This window comes from Taurulus bubalis, assembly GCF_910589615.1.
Source record: "Taurulus bubalis genome assembly, chromosome: 1".
Taxonomy (NCBI): domain Eukaryota; kingdom Metazoa; phylum Chordata; class Actinopteri; order Perciformes; family Cottidae; genus Taurulus; species Taurulus bubalis.
The window spans coordinates 37413067-37438018 of NC_136589.1; the positions used below are offsets into that span (position 1 = coordinate 37413067).

General features: G+C 42.1%; 1 protein-coding gene across 1 annotated transcript in view; it reads right to left on the bottom strand.

Annotated features, from left to right (window-relative positions):
• Positions 1 to 24952, bottom strand: part of b4galt2 (UDP-Gal:betaGlcNAc beta 1,4- galactosyltransferase, polypeptide 2) — a gene marked incomplete at both ends in the record, with an annotated part of 130021 nt that overhangs the window by 16246 nt on the left and 88823 nt on the right. The window contains 2 exons of the mRNA XM_079224919.1: positions 7174 to 7296; positions 18065 to 18252. Coding sequence (XP_079081045.1) covers positions 7174 to 7296; positions 18065 to 18252 — 311 coding nt within the window. The remainder of the gene's footprint in view (positions 1 to 7173; positions 7297 to 18064; positions 18253 to 24952) is intronic.

Sequence of the window (24952 nt, forward strand, 5' to 3'; positions counted from 1 at the left end):
AAAATAAAGTAAATAATGGCATATTCACATGTGAAAGTGTTGCTGCAATGAAAAAATGCCTTGAACCCAAAGTATTTCACTGTGGAAAATCAACTTGCAGTATTATTAAGGCATAAGACAGCGCTGTGACAGTGCAAGGTGAAAACAGTTGAAACTACTTCAACTTTTGAGGCCCGTGGATCGCCTGCCAACTGCAACTGGCAACCACGAATGACAGGGCATCCAGAAAAACAATCTGCCATTGTCAGTTAAAACTCTTGGACACTGTTAAGGTCTCAGTCTGCTGGACTACAATCCCTCATCAATATCAGTATTTTTTATTCGAAAAAGTGGCAAATGTACTATAATGTTTTATACATTTAATGCATCAGTAATATATTTCTGAATATATTTCAGAATTTGTATTTCTGCCAAACATTTTGTATTTCTTATTATTATTCTCTGTTTATTAATTAAACACATACTATAAAACAAGGCAGCTTTAATACCAGATAATATAAACATTTCATCATGGAAGTTTTCATCGTTACTTTAGGTATCAATCCACAATTGTTTTTAGTGTCTCTTGCATTTCTCTCTCTAAATGAGGCCTCTTTTTCGATTCCTTAAAAAGTACCCCTTTTTTTTACACAGTAAAATGAGGTGAAATGAGAAACAAAACACATAGAAACACGTACAATATTGTGTTCAATGAAACAAAGAAAAGCAATAACCCCAGGAATAATCAAGGCAAGCGAGAGCATCAATAGAATAAAAGGTCTAAACATGGATTTAAAACACTTGACGTGACCCCGTAGGGTGAAGACTTCCACAACCCGGAGGTGCGATTGAACTTATCAAAGTCTTGGCACTCTGAAAGTGTTAAGCCAGAAATATCCTGACTCTTACACTAGTCAAGGCTTCAGAGAAAACACGTGCAGTCCCTGTGCTACCGCGGCTGCATGTGTGCATGATGCTGGCTCAGGCTCTGTTGAAAGCCACCGCTGGGAGGTTTAGAAGGGGGAAGGGGCACAGACGAAAGAGAGGGAGCATCGAAAGAGAGAGAGTTGTGTGTTTGTGTTGAAGGCTGGTCCGCCATGGAAGCCCCTGGGACATCTTTGCCCAAGGCTACTGCTGCATGTTCAGAGAGGGTGAGAGAATGGCGAGAGAGAAAACCCTTCTCCTTGCTCCTTCTCTCTCTGTTATATCCACCAACCTTTTAGACAGTAGCGGGAGTGGGTGCAAGTGGCACTGGCAGTTGTGTAAGTGGCATGTGTCTTTTCCGCCGAGGGCTGGGGCCACACTGAGCAGCAGGGACAGATAGCCCCCCGGGCAGGCATTAAGCTAGCAGGACCCATTGCAAGCAGTGGTCGTGCCATGGTCTATTGCATCAGAACCAGCATATAAAAAGGAAAATTGCTGGAGGGAAGCAAGAGATGGAATAGAAAAGGAGACCTGGAGAGTTAGAAGGGCAGTATAAGGGGGAAACGAGAGAGGGGGCGATGCTGGAGTCATTTAGTTGTTGCTCCTTTTTTCCAGAGCAGCTTTCAAAGAATGAGCAGATGGAGGTTCAGCGCCACGTACTGAACCTCCATCGCCGGCTCGCACTGTTCAAACCTGTGAAATCTACTTTTTAACGACAGAGAAGGAAAAAAAGAACAAGGCACAGGCGTCAAACTCTGTGATGTATACCACTGTTCTTTCATCTCTCTATTCTGGGACCCTCCCTTCCTCTGTTTCGTTTTACTGAATCCTGAGAGATTGCGCTGGCGAGCATGTTAGTTCACTCAGCTGGAGACTCCATCCTCTCTGCACGCTACTACAGCTTTGACTGTTAGAACTGAGACTGATTTGAGACTGATCACATAAAACAATGCTTAAATTAAGCTAATGATAAGCAGCTAGTGTTTGCTAATTAGAGCTAAAGACAGTATTAGACAACATATGATTTTAAACCTGATGATGGCACTAGATCAAAGGTATATGACACCAAAATAATTATTACAAAAATTATTAAAAATCTGGATGGGGACATACATATCTGTACCAAATGTAGTCAACAAGATCTCATCCCTACTCATCATACTTCGCTAAAGGGGTCCCCTTTTAGTCTATTAGTCCAGTGGTTCTCAAAAGTGGGTACGTGAGATTTCTAAACAAATATATTGAAAATTAGCATCCATTCAAAAATCCTCAAAACATTTTTTTTAATAAATATTCAATACAAATAGTTCATATACAAAATGATATGTATTCTATATTAAATAAGACACTGATGGCACAGCGCTGTGTATTACATCTTTTTTTTCAACCAAAAAATTATTTCCCACTGGTTGGGTTACTTGGCTGAAAAAATATTTCACAGGGGGTACATCACTGATAAAAGGTTGAGAACCACTGTATTAGTCGACTAATTGGTTATTTGGTCTTAGTAGACTAATATTTCTTCTGTCTTTAATGCTTTTTTATGCTAAATGACTTATTTCCATGAACCCTATGAACACATGTCTAGTAAATACAAGATTTAAAGCGGTGTTTTTGTGTCAATTAAATCAATTATTCTATTGGTCGACAAAATCTTAAGAGTGTTATTCAACTAAAAGGTTATTTGGCCTGGGACAGCCCGAGTAAAAATGGTGCGGATGGGTTTACATTGTAGTCAGTTGCAGCTCATATAGACGCTAAAGGGTGCCTTTTACGTCAGTATATGACGCTCTGGGAGTGAAACAAGGGGATCACTAACGCCTTTAGGTTTCATCCTCTGGGCACCAAAACATCTGTACCAAATTTCGTGTCAATCAATGAAATTGAGATATTTCAGTGTGACCCAAAGTGGTTCACCGACTGACGGGCTTCGCAATCGCAAACAAACGAAATAAATAAATATCAATCACAAGATTTTACATGAGAAAATTGAATAGGAAAATATTCCACTTGCTCTGATGGCCTCAGCTACATCCACACACAGCCCTGTCCACACACCGCCTTCTTCAAAAAGCTTGTCCAAGTGTGTTTTCAAGGGCATTTCCCTTCTGATTGCTCCGTGGAAGGCTTAAAAACAAGCCAGCCCTTAAAAGAGAAGGTGGATGGTGGGTGAGAGCCTTAGAGAAAAGCAAGGCAAAACCTTGACGCTGAGCTTTATTTGCATGTTTCTGCCAATGTGTTTTACATTAATTTATCATAAGATTGACTTTTGGATTTTTACAGTCTCCGTTTGTTGTAAACAACAATGAGAGAAAAATAGGAAGAGAAGAAAAGAACTGACAATAACCTGACTACTGTTAGCATCCAGTCCAACGCACCAATGCCGTACCAATACAAAACAGTATATATATATATATATATATATATATATATATATATATATATATATATATATATATATATATATATATATATAAATGCTTCAAACAAAAGAATACAAAATTGGCGGAATAATATTCATGGTATATATCTCTATATGATATAGATATATACATATACATCTTTATCATATATATATATATATATATATATATATATATATATCAGTCAACATATATTTGAGACAAGACAGCGCTACTTTAGTTCAATTTATTGAAGCTGTGTATATAAAAAAAGATAATTCAGGTTTTAAGTTTATGTTCTGTCAAAGCATGTCAAAATGAACCAATCACCATGTTATTTACAAAAATGCTACTGCCAGCAAAAACCTCCATCAGCTGCTACAAAGGTGCACTTAAACATTTTTGACCACTATGAGGCAAATATACTTCTCTTATAGCAAAATAGAACAACAGCCACATCCCATTTGGAGTCGTGTTTTTGGCCGCTTGATAATGCATGTTGTATAGTTAGAGGGATTTGTTTCGCTCTGGTTTGGTCTTCACCAACTTCTGACAAACAAGATCTGAATGTTTAGCTTTGTGCATCACACACATGTGTTTACTTCAGGCCCCCAATGTTTCATGCTGGGCAGGAAGCGCACACCTGGCTCAGTATACAGTTTTATGTTGAATGGTTGAGGCCTAAATAAGGTTTAATTTATCAAGGGTTTAATTTAAAGCCGTATATAACATCGCAGATGAGAGCACATCATCTACCAGTCATTCTGTATTGAAACGATTGAAATGGTTTTATCTCAAAAAAGAAAACAAGAAGCAAACACTGCATACCAAGAGACATCATGGTTTTGGTTGCATTTTGGTCTCTGTTATTTATACACATTATACAGAAGAGGTTTTCAAAGTCTGACACCCTGTGGGCCTCCCGTGAGACCAAATCAAGAGTTACAATATGGGCTCCAACTTAAAGTAATACTCTGGAAGATTTTCATTTAAAAAAAAGGTCTGTTACATCACTATGGATAAAAGTCAAAAAAGGATAATTCCTCTGGATGTTCTGGAGTCGTAAAAGCAGCGTCTTTTTTCCATGATTTTTATGCAGAATTAAGGATATTTTATTCCTGATAGATAATGTCCTTGAAAGGACAGTGAGTCACACTGAATCTATCACAGTTTGAAAACCTCTGGTGTACAGTGAGGAACTGACGGAAAATAAAAGAGAAAGCTGGATGGACTCTATCTGGGGACACACAGTACTGTAGAGATTATATGGGAGGCATCTTAAACCTCTAAACCACCCGGATGCCTCACTGGTGTCGTTAAAGCAACTGACCTCAGACAATCTTGGAAAATGAAAGAAAATCCAATTAGCCATTATTTTGTAATTGCATCGTTTAGCCGAGAGTGTCCACTGTTCAGAACACATTATGTATTCTCATTTTAAGTACGCAATACTACAGAGGAAGGAAAACCTTCAAAGAAACGTTTGCTCTTTGATTCAGGGAAAATTCATTTTTGTAGCTGTGCTCAAAAATACAGAATGTCATTTTGTTAACATTCAGCACCTCATCCAAAGAAATATGAACAGTTAGTACAGTTTAAGTTCAGTGTAAAGGTTTATACTTGTGTATGAAAATGCTGCATTCAGGCATGTTTGAATTGCAGAAGTCAATGTCTGAAGGAATTACGCTAGTCACACCACTTTTCGTATCAGTTGAAATTGCTCAAGTTCGGAGTGTAGAACGAATCTTGAGGGAAATCTACAGCATCTAATGACTTACTGCAGCTATCATCCAATACAAAAGTTAGAACTTAAACTCTTAATCTATCATCTGGACAACCATTCAGTGAATCACACATATATCTCTTTTATCCCATCTAGCCAGACGCTGACAAACAACAGTAATCTCCTGAATCCTGTGTCTACTGACACAGTCCATTCTCTAAAATGCCAATTTTCAAATGCTGTATTTTCAGTTTTCTTATAATGCTATTACTCTGAAAGGACAAAGATAAGCTTCACAGTGTGAGAGTGACAGAGAAATATACAAAAAACAGAGAGAGAGGGACAATAAAGATGAAGATTGCATTTTGTTCGTGAAGAACTGTCCTGCTGTGTGAGTTTGGAGCACTGTGCTGTGTGTGTGTGTGTGTGTGTGTGTGTGTGTGTGTGTGTGTGTGTGTGTGTGTGTGTGTGTGTGTGTGTGTGTGTGTATTTATAATTAGTGCTCGCGCCTGATTCTCTGAATGCAAATGTTTCTGTTTATGTGGTCAAAATGTATTTTTCTTTTGAAGTCGATTCAACATTACAACTGGCAATTTTGAAAATCTTTTGATGATGGTTATTTCAGTTGTGCAGCAATATGAAGCGGACATTTCCAGTTTGTTGTTGTTGTTGTGACAGCAGCTTTTTGGGAATATATTGAACATTTCAGCTGTGATTAAGGGGCAGTTTTATCATTATGCAAAATTTGTAGTTATTGTATTCAGCCAACATGGATCTTTCTTTCCTGTAGGGCCAAGCACAGAAGAATGACATTTTTGTAGTAATAATTTGTTTAATAGTCAGATCATCAGTTCACTGGGTAATTCAACAATTTTCAGTCCAAACAGCCGTCTGAGTAGACCATCAATTAAACTAATGGCCCTGTAAGTGGTTCATTTAAGCGGTTCTAAGACATCTTTCCGTCTTCCTGTCAAACAGATATTCTTCTTCCACATTTGACTTCAGTATACTTCCAATGCAATATTATGTGCGAACTTGAGTAAGTCATTAAAAACTGGATAAAGTGCCAGAAAAGGTTTATTTATTTGCTAATCATTCTCCTTCAGTGAACAATTACAATAAATCAACCACTTCTACGAAAACCTTCAGTGTCACTTTCGGACGAGAGACTTGATTTCACCACATTTTTATGCCGGGTCTGACAAGGATTTTACTTCAAACAGACAGATTCCCTGACAGATTGTATAATACAGATGTTTCTGTTTCTGTCTGCACCCATCTTGACAAGTAAAGTAAAACATTACTGGCAATATAATCAATAAATCCTCTGAGACCTGATCCCGGCTAACTTTACTGTCTGTTCGAGACTCTAGCGTGTTCAATCTTATAGAGTGAAGATATAGTATCATATGAATCGAGATGACGTAATGAACTAGAAATTGCATGTCCTGCTGAAAATGTGTTGGAATGCTGAAAGCTGAAACATTTGAAAAAATAGCTGAAAATACAGAAAAGGGAAACTACCTGCTGAAAAGTTGTTTTACCAGTTCTCAAGTTTTTTAAATCTAGCATCATATCTTTGTAATAATTGGCATCAACCTAAATTACTAGGAATAGCCATCATGAATAAGGAAACTACACCTTGAATAAGGAAAGTAGCACCGTAGTAGCACTTTAGTAGCACCTGAATGGCACTTACTGATAGCCCTTTGTAGTTTAACTTTATTGAAGAAATTATACTTTCTTGATTCTTGTTGTTCTAAGTTTGTACTCATGGTTGAATGCACTTATTGTAAGTCGCTTTGGATAAAAGCGTCAGCTAAATGAAATGTAATGCAATCATATACTTCCATCATAATGCTCTTAGCCCTTTTACAGATTTAAAAAGTATGTTCTGATTAATGACGAGAACAACTTGACATACGGTGCTGTGCTGCATCTCAAATTAATCTCAAATTAATTATTGCTCAGCTGATATATAATTATATGCAGCATATACTGTGTTGACCTGATATTGTCCCATATATATCCCCTGTCCCCTTTAAAAAAGACAAAAACAGGTCTATGGTAAAGGGTAAAAAAACGCTGCAGAAATCATGGGCAAAACCAGCAGCCCCAGCTCCAGTACGCCCTTCACACAGTTACCTGTTGTAGATGTCATCGTCCTCTCCTCCCCAGCCCCAGTACTCATTGGGGAAGCCGTTGATCTTCAGAAACTGTTTTTTACTGAGGCCTGAAACCCCTCCAAAGTAGCCTGCGTATGGCAGCCTGCAGGAGAATAGAAAGAAGGAGATGAGGAAAGGAAAAAGGTGAGAGGGGACGAGAAGTTATAAGAGAAGCGGTGAATGAATATATTACTACAAAATAAATTACAATGGCCTGAACAAACAAGATCCCTCTGACAGCAGGAAGATTGGCAGCACCAGCTCTCTGCTCTGCAGCTGCATGCTGCCTCTGTGTCAAAGAGGCAGATTCTGGAGCAAATTTGCTGCATTTCTCTCAGGCACAAACAAAAGATGACATTGTCCTTTACGAGGAAAACGCATTCAATAGGTAAAATAATACACATTTTAAATGAAAAATGACTTTTAACATGTAAAAGAGAAGCATCTTTACAACAGGAGGCAACAGATTTTACGGTAAATGTGGGCCACTATCATTTTAACCATTTGCATGTTTAGGCAGTTAAAATCACTTATAATTTATGGAAGATGGAGCAACATACATTCAACACACATGCAACTAGGAAGGAAGTTTGGGTTGCCTATCCATATTGTTGGAAAAACAAAAGTCCCTTTAAGTTTGTGTAAATACAGGAAGGCATTTATTTTCAAAAGCCCCATGACATCTAATTAACTTGGCTACCCACTCAGATTGTAGTTCATTATAATAATAATAATCCTTCTTTTGAATTTCCTGAAGTTAGTGGGAGATGTCCTACATATTCTCAGTGCTTGTTAATCTGCAATTGTTCGTGAATTATCAGCAGCGTCAGATGTTTTTTATATGTTGCGTATAAAAAGATGGCAGAATTTACATTTGAGCAACATTTGAAGCGTTTTAGGCAAGCAGATCATTTCCTAATGTGTCTTATTTGGATGCTTTTTTAAGTGTGTGTGTGTGTGTGTGTGTGTGTGTGTGTGTGTGTGTTTGTGTGTGTGTGTGTGTGTGTGTGTGTGTGTGTGTGTGTACAGTGGACAAAAGAAGGCGGAGAGGCATTTTATTTTTTCCTCAAAAGTCGTGAGACCAGTGGAGCGGGACAGCTGCGAGTGTCATGACAGGCGCCTGAAGTCTAACCAGAGGCTGATACGTGTCTGTGTGTGTGTGTGTGTGTGTGTGTGTGTGTGTGTGTGTGTGTGTGTGTGTGTGTGTGTGTGTGTGTGTGTGTGTGTGTGTGTGTAAATTCTGGACAGTATGTGTTGTCAAAAGGATGACAGCTCCCTGTTGAAAGATGACAAGAGGAAAGTAATGAGACCGTATGTTTCTGCACAAATTGTCTCAGCAACAATATGGTGAGCATTGTGTGTGTGTGCGTGTGCGTGTGTGCTTGTGCTTAGGAGAAAAAGAAGAGAGAAAGAGTGATTTTTCTTGAGAACTTCCCTCAGTCTCACTAGAGGAGGATGCACAAAGCTCTTCTATGAAATCTTCAACAGTGGGTACTCGATAAACTCCATATCGGTCTGATTATTTCCTCAGAGAAGTGTGATACTCACCATCAAATGCTAACTCTCAAACACGACTGAGATACAGTGCACTGTGCGTAAATTTGACAATAATGTAATGATGTCAATTCTTGCCCTGGTTTTATTCTCTACAAAAACAACTTTCCTCTTGCATTTTTCATTCCCACTTTTAATAGTTTCTTCTCATGGAGGATTTGGAGAAAAGCTGCATTCATCCTCAGTAGACTCTACTACTGTAAAAACAAATCCTCACTCCGACGTGGCTGGGTTTATATTAGAGTAAGTTATAAGTGCAGCTCATCAATATCAGATGCTGAGGGTCACTGACCAACCATCTGTATTTGAGTTGTACAGAAAAAATAGTTTGGGCAGCTGATTCAGAGCAATGCTGCTCGAGGTTTTTGGACCACATATCTGTGGAAGGTCAACTGCAACTCTCACTTCTTAAAATCGTCTCTGCCTTTAAACAAATCCAATAATTATTCATTTCTGACAGTATAACTGCAACATTTATGATATATCCGTTTCATTCTATTTTAACTTGTGTTATATGCACATGGCACTTGAATGCCTTTTCTTAATTGTATGTGAACGTGTTTTTAAGTGTTTCTCCTGCACTTTGTGTCGATGTTTTTTATATTTTATGTAAAGCCCTTTGGATTGGCTTGTTGCTGAAATGCACTAATACACTTGTCTCACCTCTCTCATAAATGACTAGCACATGCCAAAGGTCCTGTCAGCTCCTTTAGTTTACTTGTTTACAGCAAGTAGTTACATGGAGGTGGCAGAGAAAGAAACACCTGGGGCGGCGGATTCACCTTTCCGCCTGTAACATTTGTGAAGTGCATTTGATTCTACTGACAGAAATGCAATTTTAAATCTAACATCTCAGGCATAATTGTGTCCTGGCATTTAAAGCTACATTGATTAGATACAAAGATGGACCTGCCCCGGATCTTTAACCTTATGTCCAGTTCACATGAAACCTGCAACTCTTCACACAAACTGCACTGATTTGCACAATGAGAAATATGTAATTGAAGGTCAAACAGCTTCATTCTATGAGTGCTGAGGTACTGATATGTTTTAGTTTAGTTTGGAAAGATGTTGATTATTCCACACAACAAATTGAATGTATGTATTTGTGGATGTTCCGTGCTCTTCTCACTGGGTTGAAGTTTGAACACTGGGGATGACAAATATTTTCAGAATTAGAATTTAGCCTCTGAATCAAAATCTGAAGACAGTTTTGTGATTGTTTGTTTATGTTGCCAGCACAATCAATAAACTATGATACCGTTTTTTTAACTCTTAATAATGAAAAAAGAAGAAATTCATGTATTTTCAAGTCTTAAGTTTAATATATATCCTTAAACATATAATCAATCCAGAATTGAATCCTCTTTTTCTAACCCCAAACAACTCTTCTCTATCTTCTCCAACCTCCTTGACCCCCACCCCTCCAGTCCCCCTCCTCCCTTCTACCAAGCCACTTTGTTGACTACTTTACAAAAAAAGATAGATGACATACACTCCTCATTTACTAATCCATCTTCTTCTATAACTACATCTCCATTAGCTTCATCTTCTTCCCCTTTGTTTTCCTCTTTCACCCCCCTGTCTCCCAATCAAGTTCTTACCTTGGTAACCTCGGTAACCTCGGCCCGCCCAACCACCTGCCCCCTTGACCCCATCCCATCTCACATTCTCCAGTCTATTGCTCCTGACCTTCTTCCTTATCCTGATCCTTATCTCCTCCCTCCAGGACCTTGGTATCTCAGGCACTGCGCTCTCCCTCTTCTCATCCTATTTTAACGACCGCACCTACCGGGTAACTGGGAGAGGATCTGTGTCTGAACCTTGTCCTCTCACTACTGGGGTCCCTCAGGGCTCCGTCCTGGGTCCTCTCCTCTTCTCTCTGTACACTAACTCTCTCGGCTCTGTCATCCGCTCGCATGACTTCTCCTACCATAGCTATGCTGATGACACCCAACTGATCCTCTCGTTTCCCCAGTCAGAAACACGGGTAGCAGCACAAATCTCTGCCTGTCTGACTGACATCTCTCAGTGGATGTCCGCACACCACCTGAAAATGAACCCTGACAAAACGGAACTACTTTTTCTTCCAGGAAAAGGCTCTCCCACCCACGACCTCACTATCACCTTCAACAACTCAGTGTTGGCACCGACCCCGACTGCCTGGAATCTCGATGTGACACTCGACAGTCAACTCTCCCTGACCGCCAACATCACTGCAACAACACGTTCCTGTAGGTTCATGCTGTACACCATCAGGAGAATACGTCCCCTTCTCACTCAGAAGGCGGCACAGGTTCTGGTACAGGCTCTGATCATCTCACGCCTAGACTACTGTAACTCCCTCCTGGCAGGTCTACCTGCTAGTGCCATCTGACCTCTGCAGCTCATCCAGAATGCAGCAGCTCGACTGGTCTTTAACCTCCCGAAATTCACCCACACGACTCCACTCATCCGCGACCTCAACTGGTTACCGGTGGTCGCCCGCATCTGCTTCAAAACATTGATATTAGCGTACCGTGCTACGAACAGATCGGGTCCAATTTACATCCAGGACATGGTAAAACCGTACACCCCAGCTCGTTCGCTCCGCTCGGCTTCTGCCAATCGGCTGAATCACTGCGTGCTAAACACTCAACAAAGTCACGACTGTTTGCTGTCCTGGCTCCTCAATGGTGGAATGAGCTCCCCATTGACATCACGACAGCAGAAAGTCTCTACATTTTCCATCGCAAACTAAAAACACATCATTTTCGACTACACCTTGAATAAGGAAGGTAGCGCCGTAGAAGCACTTTAGTAGCACTAAGATGGCATTACTGATAGCACTTGTAGTTTAACTTCATTGAAATTGTACTTTCTTGATTCTTGTTTTTCTGAGTTTGTAACTCATGGTGGAATTGCACTTATTGTAAGTCGCTTTGGATAAAAGCGTCAGCTAAATGAAATGTAATGTAATGTAAACCTGTTGTATTGTTACCTCGCCCGGACAAGGGAAACCGGGGCACCCTCCCGGAGCCAGACCCAGGAGGGGAGCTCGTCGGCGAGCGTCTGGTGGCCGGGCTTTCGCCCATGGGGCCCGGTCGGGCTCAGCCCGAAGAAACAACATGGAGCAGCAGTCACCCCGTGGACCCACCACCCGCGGGGAGAATTATCGGGGTCGGGTGCTATGCAGACCGGGCGGCGGGCCAGGCAGGAGACCTGGGCGAGCCGATCGCCGGCAGCATAGACTAGCTCTAGGGACGTGGAACGTCACCTCGCTAGCGGGGAAAGAGCCGGAGCTGGTGCAGGAGGTGGAGCGGTACCAGCTAGATTTAGTTGGGCTCACCTCCACGCACAGCATGGGCTCTGGAACCAAGCTCCTGGAGAAGGGTTGGACTTTGTCCTTTTCTGGAGTTGCCCAGGGTGAGAGGCGCCGGGCGGGAGTGGGGATACTCACGAGCCCCCGGCTGAGCGCCGCTATGTTGGAGTTTTCCCCGGAGAACGAGAGGGTCGCCTCCCTGCGCCTACGGGTTGCAGGGAGTAAAGCTCTGACTGTTGTTTGTGCTTATGCACCGAACAGCAGTTCGGAGTATCCGGCCTTCTTGGAGTCGGTGGGAGGGGTCCTGGAAAGGGCGCCGCCTGCCGACTCCATAGTTCTCCTGGGAGACTTCAACGCTCACGTGGGCAATGACAGAGAAACCTGGCGGGGCGTGATTGGGAGGAACGGCTTGCCCGATCTGAACCCGAATGGTGTTTTGTTGTTGGACTTCTGTGCTAGCCACAGTTTGTCCATAACGAACACCATGTTCGAGCATAAGGTGGCTCATAAGTGTACCTGGTACCAGAACACCTTAGGCCGGAGATCAATGATCGACTTTGTAGTCGTATCATCTGATCTGCGGCCGTATGTCTTGGACACTCGGGTGAAGAGAGGAGCAGAGCTGTCAACTGATCACCACCTGGTGGTGAGTTGGATCAGATGGCGGGGGAGTCGGCTAGAAAGACCTGGCAAGCCCAAACGTGTAGTGAGGGTGAACTGGGAACGTCTGGCGGAGGACCCTGTCCGGGAGGTCTTCAACTCCCACCTCCGGAAGAACTTCTCACAAATCCCGAGGGAGGCTGGGGACATGGAACCCGAGTGGACCATGTTCAAAGCCTCTATTGTGGACGCGGCTGCTCGGAGCTGTGGCCAGAAGGTCATCGGTGCCTGTCGTGGCGGCAACCCGAGAACCCGGTGGTGGACACCGGGGGTGAGGGAAGCCGTCAAACTGAAGAAGGAGGCCTTTCGGGCCTGGCTGGCCCAGGGGTCTCCTGAAGCAGCTGACGGGTACCGGCAGGCCAGAAGGGCTGCAGCTGCGATGGTCGCGGATGCTAAAACTCGGGCATGGGAGGAGTTCGGGGAGGCCATGGAAAAGGACTTTCGGTTGGCCTCAAGGAAGTTCTGGCAAACCATCCGACGGCTCAGGAAGGGAAAGCAGGGCCTACCCCAGGCTGTTCTCAGCAGGGGGGGGGGACTGCTGACCCGGACTGGGGACATCGTCGGGCGGTGGAAAGAGCACTTTGAGGAACTCCTAAACCCGGCTAACATGTCCCCCGGAGAGGGGGCAGCGCCGGAAGACTTTGGGGTGGTTTCTCCCATATCCCTGGCAGAGGTCGCTAAGGTAGTCAAAAAGCTCCTTGGTGGCAAGGCGCCAGGGGTGGATGAGATCCGCCCTGAGATGCTGAAAGCGCTGGACATTGTTGGGCTGTCTTGGTTGACACGCCTTTTCAGTGTCGCATGGGGGTCGGGAACAGTGCCCATGGACTGGCAGACCGGGGTGGTGGTTCCCATCTACAAGAAGGGGGACCGGAGAGTGTGCTCAAACTATCGTGGCATCACACTGCTCAGCCTCCCGGGAAAAGCTTATGCCAGGGTGCTGGAAGGGAGGCTCCGACCGCTTGTCGAACCTCAGATTCAAGACGAGCAGTGCGGATTCCGTCCCGGTCGTGGAACAGTGGACCAGCTCTTTACCCTTGCAAGACTACTGGAGGGGTCCTGGGAGTTTGCCCAACCAGTCTACATGTGCTTTGTGGACTTGGAGAAGGCTTTCGACCGGGTCCCTCGGGGGGTTTTGTGGGGGGTGCTGCGGGAGTATGGGGTGCCGGACCCGTTGGCACGGGCTATCCGGTCTTTGTACGCCTGCAGTAGGAGCTGTGTTCGTATCCTCGGTAGTAAGTCAGACGCGTTCCCGGTGGGTGTTGGCCTCCGCCAGGGCTGCCCTTTATCACCGGTCCTGTTCGTGACTTTCATGGACAGGATATCTAGGCGCAGCCAGGGGGCGGAGAGGATCCGGTTCGGGAGTCTCGGGATCGCCTCTCTGCTGTTCGCGGATGATGTGGTCCTGTTTGCCTCCTCGGATTGTGACCTCCAGCATTCACTGGGGCGTTTTGCAGCCGAGTGTGAAGCGGCAGGGATGAGAGTTAGCGCCTCCAAATCTGAGGCCATGGTGCTCTGCCGGAAACCGGTGGATTGCTCCCTCCAGGTGGGGACAAACTGCCTACCCCAAGCGAAGGAGTTCAAGTATCTCGGGGTCTTGTTCACGAGTGAGGGTAAGGTGGAGCGGGAGATCGACAGACGGATCGGTGCGGCTGCAGCAATAAAACAGGCGCTGTACCGGTCCGTCCTGGTGAAGAGGGAGCTGAGCCGGAAGGCGAAGCTCTCTATTTACTGGTCGGTCTATGTTCCAACCCTCACCTATGGTCACGAACTCTGGGTCGTGACCGAAAGAACGAGATCTCGAATACAAGCGGCCGAAATGAGCTTCCTCCGCAGGGTGGCCGGGCTCACCCTTAGAGATAGGGTAAGGAGCTCGGACATCAGGAGGGAGCTTGGAATCGAGTCGCTGCTCCTTCGTGTCGAAAGGAGTCAGCTGAGGTGGTTCGGGCATCTAGTCAGGATGCCTCCTGGACGCCTCCCATTAGAGGTTTTCCAGGCACGTCCAACTGGTAGGAGACCCCGGGGAAGACCGAGGACACGCTGGAGGGATTATATCTCCCGGCTGGCCTTGGAACGCCTCGGGATCCCCCAGAATGAGCTGGAAAGTGTTGCGGGTGAGAGGGAAGCCTGGGTCGGCCTGCTGAACCTGCTGCCACCGCGACCCGACCCCGGATAAGCGGCTGATAATGGATGGATGGATGGAAGTCGCTTTGGATAAAAGCGTCAGCTAAATGAAATGTAATGTAATGTAAACCTGGCCTCATTTTATTATCCACACTGTTACCTTTTACCAATTTGATTGTTTCACATTTTATGTCTATCAATAATTTTCTTAAAATTGACAGTGCATGTCAAGCCATGTTAGTCACTCCTCACGCCGCCAGAAGGCCATGACCGAGAATAAATGTGCTCTCAGTTAATGTGCATATGAGCTGTAGGAGCACACTCATACTGCACTCACGAGGTAACAAGTACTGTACTAAAACACCCACACAATTCTGTACAATATAATGGTAATATAGTGTAATACACTGCATATGGTCCTTTGAGAGAGAGTATAATTTGTGAAATGTTTTTTAAAGAGCAGCGCTGTAAAATGGACTTCAAGGTGACCCTTTCTGCTCAGAGCGCTGTCAGGTGTTGTGAGGTGCTAAGGTAATGGAATAGCACTTAGTGTGACCTGACTTTCAGTGGCAATGTTTTCACCATTTATCAAAAAACTTATAGTGCTTTTACATTTGAGAGCAGCTAAGGTTGTCTCCCTGAAATGACTCGGCTGAAATCAAACATTTACTTGTCGCCACAAATCAGCTTCATGATGCTGAGCTCAAAACATGTCGTGAGATCGTCGTTTGTTTCTTACTTAATTACTTTTTGTCCTTTAAATTTGGAAGCTTCCTAAATGCACTGGCAGACCAACAAGTTGGTACGCCCAACTTAAACCACTTCTGACTTTGGCAACCAATTTTCTACAATGATCTGATTTCAACATCAGGAATGACCTGAAATTGATCGTGTGACCTTCCGCTCACTCAAAACAGCACGCTTTACTTGTATCCCCTTTTTTTCTTCATTTTCTAGTAACCCAAAAAAAAACACTCTTAAGAAATAATTTCATAAATGAAACCATTTAAGTATTTACTGATTCATTGCGAATAGGAAATGTTAGCTACAAGCCCGCGTACCACCTGGTGTTGTATACAGTATTTTGCCAGATGGCATTAGCTTATTAAGCAGTATATATATCAGGGAACTGCTGAGGCTCGTATGGGTTTTCAGTAGGATAACTCTTGTGGAATGACAGTTTGTGGATTGGATAGGTCACATTCAACGGTCACATTAAGAGCATTAATCAAGGCTTCTGGTGCTTTTAGATAATTTAGTGCAGGTGTGGTGTCATTATGCAAAAAGACAACTAAAACAGGAGGCTACCCTTCAGTGCTGTAAGGATGCAGGAAATTGTTTGGCAACACTGCAATTTCATAAGACACTCGAGAATTCGTACTTTCACTTCGCAGATAATTCCCTAGAAACTATATACTGTAGATCCCTGCTGTTTTCATGGTCATTCCTTCACTTTAAACTGGCATCCATTGCACACTTCACTGTCTGTGTGGGGTGTACGTCTCTAACTGGTGGTTACTTGTTCCTGTTCATGTTTCTTTGGTAGTTTGTACTCCCTCATAGAGGTCTTAGGGTCATGGTGATGGTTTAGTCTACATAATGAAGTTTTGGAGAGCCCTGTGGTCTTTAAATAAGCACTCTCATTCTGTTAAGTGACCATTGGTTGATTAGTTTTCTAAAACGATTTTTACCTTTTCTACAGCATCCTGTTTTGTTTTTCTGTCTCTGTGAATTCCTTAGAGACTTGTTTGTGATAAGAGTTTCAAAATAAAAGCACGTGATGTGTCTGATTCTCAGGTTGGCACATTGCAAACAGTCAGCCTCTCACTAATGTAACATTTAGAAAACACACAAATAATGTGTTCATCGTGGACCTCCTTCATGCTAAAGAAACATATCTGCAGTCGACCGCTCAGCAGCAGGCTGGTCAGCAGGTCCAGTGTCTGGACACAGTCCTCATAGTTAGTAAGTTTCTTTACACCATCTCTAGTCTACACTTGTTAGTTTTGCTTTGTATCATGTGCTCTCTTTAGGACTACAGAAGTATGACCGAATAAAAATTGGAACTGTGGTGCATTTTCATGCTAATTTAGGCCTCAGACAAGGATTTCAAAGTATAATGAGATTTAGTCAAATTAAATACTGCTTAGTCTATTGTCTGTCAGAACACAGACTGTAGGCCATCTCCATTTTTTGTGAGGCAGCCAATTGCATATTGAAATTCTACATGTACTTATTGTTTAATATATAACAAGTGTGAAAGGCTATATATGATTTGAGCAGACAGGCAGGTGCAGAACCCACCTGCAAAAACAACCTTCTGGGTGCAATTCCCTGTGTGGGTCTATAAGCTGTTCTCAATATCTATGTGTGTGGGTGTGTGAGTGTGTGTCTGCATGCAAACATTTTACTTTATGCATTCTACCATTGAAAGGACTGCTCACCCCAAAATCAATAATACATATTTGTCCTCTCTTTTAAACATTTTGCGATATAATGTGATATATTACCTATGTTCAACTGCAGTGTTGTATTATATACATTATAAAAAAAATTATCAAACAAGATAACGTTTTCAATCGGTTCATCTCACTTCACCCCATTTCAGGTCTAGCCAAGAAACAAAAATATGTATTATCATGATCAACTATTTCCTTTTACTTTGTTTAAGTCATCTAGTGGTGATTCACATACAAACAAACAATTAAAATAATTAGGAAATAAAATATTGTATTTCTATTCATAAACTCTTTCCATTGGTAGTTTAAATGATGTATTAGAAGCTGCCTAGAGCTGGTTTTAGGAAGTTACATAAGTCAAAATACCCCCTGTAACATAATTTATGTTTCTGTGAAAACATCTTCAAAAAAACTATTTTTTTTCAAATTTCTTACCAAAACTACATTTTACAAGATTACATATGAACACATCAGGATAACGTTATAACTTACTTTTGTCCAATACTGATTTTTACTGGAGCTTGAAAGCACCATAGTGTAAAACATGTTTCACACTATGATGGTTAAACTGTGAAATCAATCCGCAGTCCATATTTTTGACTTTGGGGCGAACTGTCCCTTTAGGTGGGATCACTAATAACTGAGATGACCTCAAATACACTTTAAAATAAGACTTATTAAGGGAAATGCAAGGAGAAAGTTGTGCTCAGAAGTGGGCTACCATGCTCCCTCACCGTCGATAAAATCACACGGCGAGTTGAAAACCATCGCCTCACCTAAAACCAAACTTATCCATGGCGATGGCGAAGTGCCGCGGCTGGTCGTAGCAATGGTAGAGGTTGCGGTCGTCCATTGGGATCAGGTCCACGTCGCTGAAGATGAAGCAATCGTACTCTCCGTCCTTCAAAGTCTCTGTGTAGCCAACATTCAGCAACTTGGCACGGTTGAAGGTTTCCTCACCCAACTGCAAGAGTACAAAACAAGAGAGACCATTATTTCATTGTTTGAATATAGAGGAAGAGGGAAGATAACGAAGCTTCATCAGCATTTGTCGTCTGCTTGAAAGGCTCCGTGTTCAAAAAAAAGGTTCAACAGACTGGAACGTGTCTTCTGAACCACAAGTTCAGCAAGTGCGATATCCATAACATGTTTAATTAATGTTTCGGTAACCTACAACTTGTACCTTCAAACTGCTATTTTGTAAGGTTAAATGTAAACTACTACCAGAGTTAAAGAGGTATTGATGGGTCACTAAATATGAGAGAGAGAGAAGTACTGCCAAAATATATAATACATGCTGTGTTCATTACACTTTATGGAAACATCAACCAGGATTAACTGCTACAGGCACTGCAACCATAAACAAAAGACAATATAAGTCAAATGCGTTCAGGCTCACATCAAAGACTTTTCTCACGATAAATCCAACATGAACTGATGTGTTTATTGACCCCAAGAACAGATCAGTTGCCTGAAGCGCCAAAACACTTCTTATGAGACGCCGTCTAGCTAAAGTGTAACGCCAAAAAGAAAAATTCCAGTAGTTATAAATCATTGATTGTAATATCTTCATGCTGAATATTTAATGATAAGTGATACATGTTTGTATGTGGTAGGAGACCCCGGGGAAGACCCAGGACACGTTGGAGGGATCAGATCTCCCAGCTGGCCCGGGAACGCCGCGGGATCCCCCAGAATGAGTTGGTAAATGTTGCAGGTGAGAGGAAAGCCTGGGTCAGCCTGCTGGACCTGCTGCCCCCGCGACCCGACCCCGGACTAAGCGTATGAAGATGGATGGATGCTTGTCATTACTGCACATAAACAGGTAGTTTGCTAGCTAGCTAATCAATAAGAAAGTTTAACAGCTAATTCAGAGGGCTAGCTTCTTATGTTTGGACTTAGACACAAGCATTTCAAATTATTTATTTGATTATCAACATTTTAACTTTTCCCCTAGGCAGAATGGACAGAATTATAAAAAGGACACAGGCTGAAAAAAAGAAGAACACATTTTTCCTGAACATGTCGTCCACAATTAAGGTGCCCCCTTCAGTTTCAGCGCATTATTGAACATCAGCATTTATCATCCGCAGTGCATTTGTTCTGTATTTATCTCTACAGGCAGTCTGAACTGTTTCACCCCAAGAGGGCCGGATGCCGCTGCAGTGAAACGCATTTGTTTTTCAGTCTCTGCATGGACCAGGTTCAACACTTTGGTTGAGATTAATGCATTCTTGCCAAGCAGCACACCAGTGTAAGATAGCCACGGTTATTATATGTGACAGTTATAAACTCACTAACGTATAAGCTATTTTATACATCTTTCTGCAGAGCCCTTGTGCAACAGCTTGGCTTGGTGAAATCCTTGCCAAGCTGCAGGGAGGTCAGCGAGCAAGAAGTGAAGCTACTGTGCAACCCGGCAGTCTTTGGCAGACACATTTCTGATGCTCGTTGACAGTCCATCTTCCTCGAATACTCTCTGAATGTATTCTTCTTTTCATGACAAGTACAGCGAGGAAGCTCAGGAAGCGGGTAAAGAGGCAGAGTGGAGCTGTCCAGGAGGGAGATAGAAACGTAAAGCCTTTGTACTGTCAGTCCCTTGTACATGCATTAGCAGACTGAGTCATCAAGACGATTTCCCATCAGGAAACTCTTTACTCACTTACTGGAGAACTAGTCCATTTATTCTCGTCCAAATGCCCTCAAGTGCAAGTAAAATATTTATATGCATTGAAGCCAAAATGAATCACCACCTATTGTGATGATGAATGAATCATACTAGATCCAGTTTCTCATATGTGATGATGTGCTTATTTTTTCCCCTGTTTTATGTAATTGTAATTTAATATTTTGGTTCGGCGGACAAAAGAAGCAATCTGAATGTGACACCTTGTTCTTATACCATTTTCTCACATTTACCAAAATATTTATCAATTAAACAAAGATAATACCTGCTAGATTACGGGAAAGAAACTCCAAATGAATATGTAAAGTGTTTTAATCCGGGTTCTTCGGGTTATTTGATGAAATGAAGTCTGTCCATAAACTACATTTGACACATTATGTCCAGCGGGGTTAGAAATTAGAAGAATAAACAAATATTGTGTAGTTGATAAAGTAACTGCATGTAAGTACAGACATTAAGGTCTAAAAAATCTGATTGTTAAATTATTGAAATTGCTCTTTATTTTAGGATTTCTTTTGTATTATTGTTTGATGGAAACGGTTTTATAGTGTGGGGAAAAACAAATTCATTCATTTGTTTGTATTATATGTAAATTACTTTTCCTGATATACAGTTACCATTAGCAGTAGTGAGCTACATCTGCTGTATTTACACTGAAACATGAGCTTTTAGAGTCATCATAACCGTAATAAAGATTTTCATGCAAATCTGACTCGTGTAGTTCGGTTAAGTCTTTATGCAAAATCTTTAAGACGTGAGGGGGCCCACATGACAAGATTACATGTTTATGGAGCTGTAACTGGGTCCCAGCACAGAGCTTTATTCCTCACATCATAAAAAAAGACCCAATTTGATAAATGTCCCGGTATCTCTACAGTATGTAGCAGAACAATATACATTTTCTGCAGTCACGTATTCCTTGGCCATGAGGGAAAATCACCCACTTTCGACAGCACAGAGATTCTGCAAGATGATAAATGCATCTGCTACCGGATACCTTTTAAGTACACTCGCTTCCACACTGGTGCATTATCTGTTCGGACCGACTGTGAATTAAGTATAATGTGTAATCCCTCTGTTAAACCCACTAATACCTGAGATTTGAGACCATAATCCCCTGTGCAGGTAACAAAAAATCTATTGTCACAAATCCACTCAGGCTAAAATAGTCCTCTGTGTGTTTTTGAACAGTCTGTTCAGTTTGGAACAACATCATATGAGTTTAGCAGAGCTAAATATGGCCAATGTCATCCAAGAACTAAGTGCAGCAGCCGATACATCGGGACAAAAAGGTGAAATAAATCAATAGAATACTTTTTAAAATATATATACACAGTATATACACACACATACATAATATATATATATATATATATATATATATATATATATATATAGCACGAGCTCTGAAAGTCCCCAAACCGAGCGAGAAAGTTTTGTTTTGTGCTAACCTCATTGAGCATTATTTCGGTCATTGTATGTTATTTAATGAAGCTGTGTGTGTGTGTGTGTGTAAACCTCCCAGCCCCTCGGCTTTATGGTTCTCTAATCACTTCCTGCCATAAGTGAGTTCATATTGCCTGCAGGATGTGAGGTAAACTGACAGCCATTATATTGGACAGCCCATTATGGGTGTCATTTTATTAAACAATTTGAACTGAAATTTAGTCACACTCAATTTGTACGGTGTTGTATATTAAAATTTAAAAGTGAAATAGTATTTTTTCTCACAATATAAACTAGCAGAAAGCCATGCAGAGGAGGAGGGAGCAGTCTTCCTCTGTGTTCGAACCAGTCCATCTCCCACCACTCCATTGTTGAGTTTATTCCCATATCTGTTGTTTGTTGTTGTTGATGCAATGTTTTCTGTGGACAGTGCATTTTCCCACTGCTGCCGGCTGCATTTTTCAACAATTTTTTTCTTTCCTGCTTTAGGCTATTGTTTCCTGACCAAAACCGGTCTCCGTTTTTCTCACGCGGAGTGCACTGGAAGTATCTGCACAATTTGCCTACAGTGGCCCACAGGGGATAGTAAAACCAGTCATGTGTGAATATTTGACAAATCAACAAATTACATGATGACAGGGTGAAATGTGGAAAGGGTACTCCAATATAGCAGGCGGCGATTTTTGGCTCCACATTTTCAATTTCCCAGGCATCCTTTAACTTTCAAGGGCATTTTGCTCCATTAGTTTTTGATCAGGCTGGACCCATAATGCAGTGTGCATATGCACTGACACTGTATTCATGTATCAGAATTATGGTTTCCTCAAACTCACACTTACCTGGAGATAAAATCTTGAAAACATCCAGCACCTCAACCCTCAATTAAGTGTGTTCAGGCCTTTACTTTTCCTCTGCCAATTCCCTACATTTGTCACACAATTGATTCTATGGCTACCTAAAAATATACGGTCATAATGGCAGGTTAGGTTTAGCAGCCCACCGCGTATACACTTTAGGAAGGATCTTTAAATTAAATGGGCATAAAAGTTAAAATAATCTCAATTTAGAGGCGCGGAGTCGCACAGCTCATAAATGTCAGTGTGGATCGCCCGGTTGAGCACGCAGGCCCGCTCCACAGGCGCACCGGGTTGTTTTGCTCGGCGCGTTTTTGCCAAGGTGTTTTTGAAGCGGCTGCACTTTTAAAAGTCGCGTCTCGGGTGATCGGCCCCTTACTGTTTCTGTTTTCTGTTTGGTGCTGGGCAGGAAATGTTCAGTTGGATTACCAGATGCCTGCTTTAGTTGACAAAGTATTCTGATTAGAGCTGTGAGAATGAATCAAAACAGTAAAGTTGCCATACCAAAAAATGTGCTAAAATTATTTTTGGAGCGAAGGCGAACTGCAACTGTCTTGACAAGTGTCCGCTTTCAACTGGTAGATAAGTGCAGGCAGAAGCTGAGACCGTTGACTTCTGACTGGACAACCGCTGGGGTGAATCACTGGCTGCCCAGGTAAATATGGGTCAGATAATTGAATGGAAAAACACTCCTCACCTGCCATTAAGGCGTCTACTTGCTCCACTGCAGCGGCTCAGTGGCTGACAGCAGGAAACTGTGGCTGAACCGCTCCCCGTTGTGGTTGTAACGGCTTCAGCAGTGTGTGTGAGGCAGGACAGCACTGAATGGATCTCCAAAAGTTTTAGGGATGAGACTTGGGCTTTCTGGAGCTTGTAATGAACTTCGGTAAAATTGACGATGATATCTCATCAAGACTGAAGACAAAACTGACAAAAAACAACAAGTGCCATCCGATTTCCAGCGCTCTTCTAAAATATTCATGACTGTCGATATCTCGGTGGTTTTGAAGGCTCAATGTGCACTTGAAGCATTTTCTAAAGGGTAGTGTAAGAAATATTTCTGCACACTCACACACACACCTGTCGAATGTGATGAAAAAGTGTTGCTTTTCCTCCAGAAATTTCAGATGTGTAAATTCTGGTTTTAGTTTCTGGAAGGCAAACTGTTGCTGGCAGAGAAATAGAGGCATACATCTGAAACAACACCTTCCAATATTCTCTCTCTGCTATTTGAAACGAAGAAGGGGATCCCAATAGCAAATTAGCTGGACACAATTTAGAAAAAGGGACAGCTTCTCTTGCAAAGTGCTCAGTCAAGGGGAACTGGACTTGATAGATATCACATGATGTGTCATTTTTATGGAAAATAATAATGTTCAATGTTCATTGAGAAGAGTTCTTGTATTTTTAAGCCCAGTTAGAAAGACTATGGGGGCTCTTTGAAAGGTAACATTGATACTCAAACCCACCCACACTAAAACCACTTGTGTTTGGGAGCCACTGCTGAAGCTGCTTGCACTCTACTCAGCATCTTACAGCAGCCATTCATCATGCCCTCGTTGACCTCCCGTTGTTGCTCTCCCTCAGGGGAAACCCCCGCTGCCACCGTAAGCGGCATTTTATTCCAAAGTTTAAGTGAATTTTAAGTGAAGTTTGTGAAGTCGAAGCTTCAGGAGACAATCCTTGCCGCATCAATAACAATGATTGAATGAGTGATTGAAGTGGCGCATCATTGGGATTTTTCTGGTCTGAATCCCAGAGGATGAGAAGTTATACACGTGTAAGTAAACTAACAACAGAGATAATGTAGATTTACTCATTAAGTGAACTCATCTGGAAAATGTGTTTTCTGTTAAAGAGAAGAAGAATGTGAAAGCAGTGTACACACTGTATCTATAAGTAAGCACAAACAGACCGTCCTGCACAATCCTGTCTGTCCTACCAACAATGTTTGTTGTGATGCCAACAACTTAATTTAACAACAACATATTTTAAATCCTTTGCAACTTTCTTTGCCTGTAACCTGCTCTGCAAGCACCGACTGGCATTAGCTGCAGGTACAACGCTACAAATTATTAAGAAATAAAGTGAAGAAGGAGATTATAAATGACTGCTGGGACATAATGTTTTTATTATTTTGTTATTGCAAACCATTGCTGGACCTTTTCAGTCGACATTGATATTGGACAATAGAAAAGTGTAGCACTTAAATACGTGTTTTAATGAATTATGACCGAGCTATGTAGTACGGAGTGAGATATTTTGCAGTTTAAAAAATAAACTTGTCACTACTCTCTCGGGGATGAACGATGTTATGGTAGTATTTCTTAATTGCCTAAAAAATGAGAGTGAGAAGAGACGGTGAACAACATGTTACAAACTGGACCCAGCGGTTGACAAAACACTTCACCTCTCCTCAAGATCCATTCATCAGCCGGTCTGAGATTTCTCTCACTTTGAGCTCAGACTGTTTTGTCAATCTCAAAACTGGCTCTAATTCAAACCCTTTGCATCCAAATTCAAATCAATACCGAGGTGAAGGATGGTGACGAATTAAAAAGGTGGGACAAGTAGTTTAAAATGCATCAGATAACTCAAAAACAAAGAATAAAATTGAGAAAAAGAAAGTTTAGCTGCTTTTAGTGACCCTTAAACGTCCCTCACATCTTCGAGCTTTG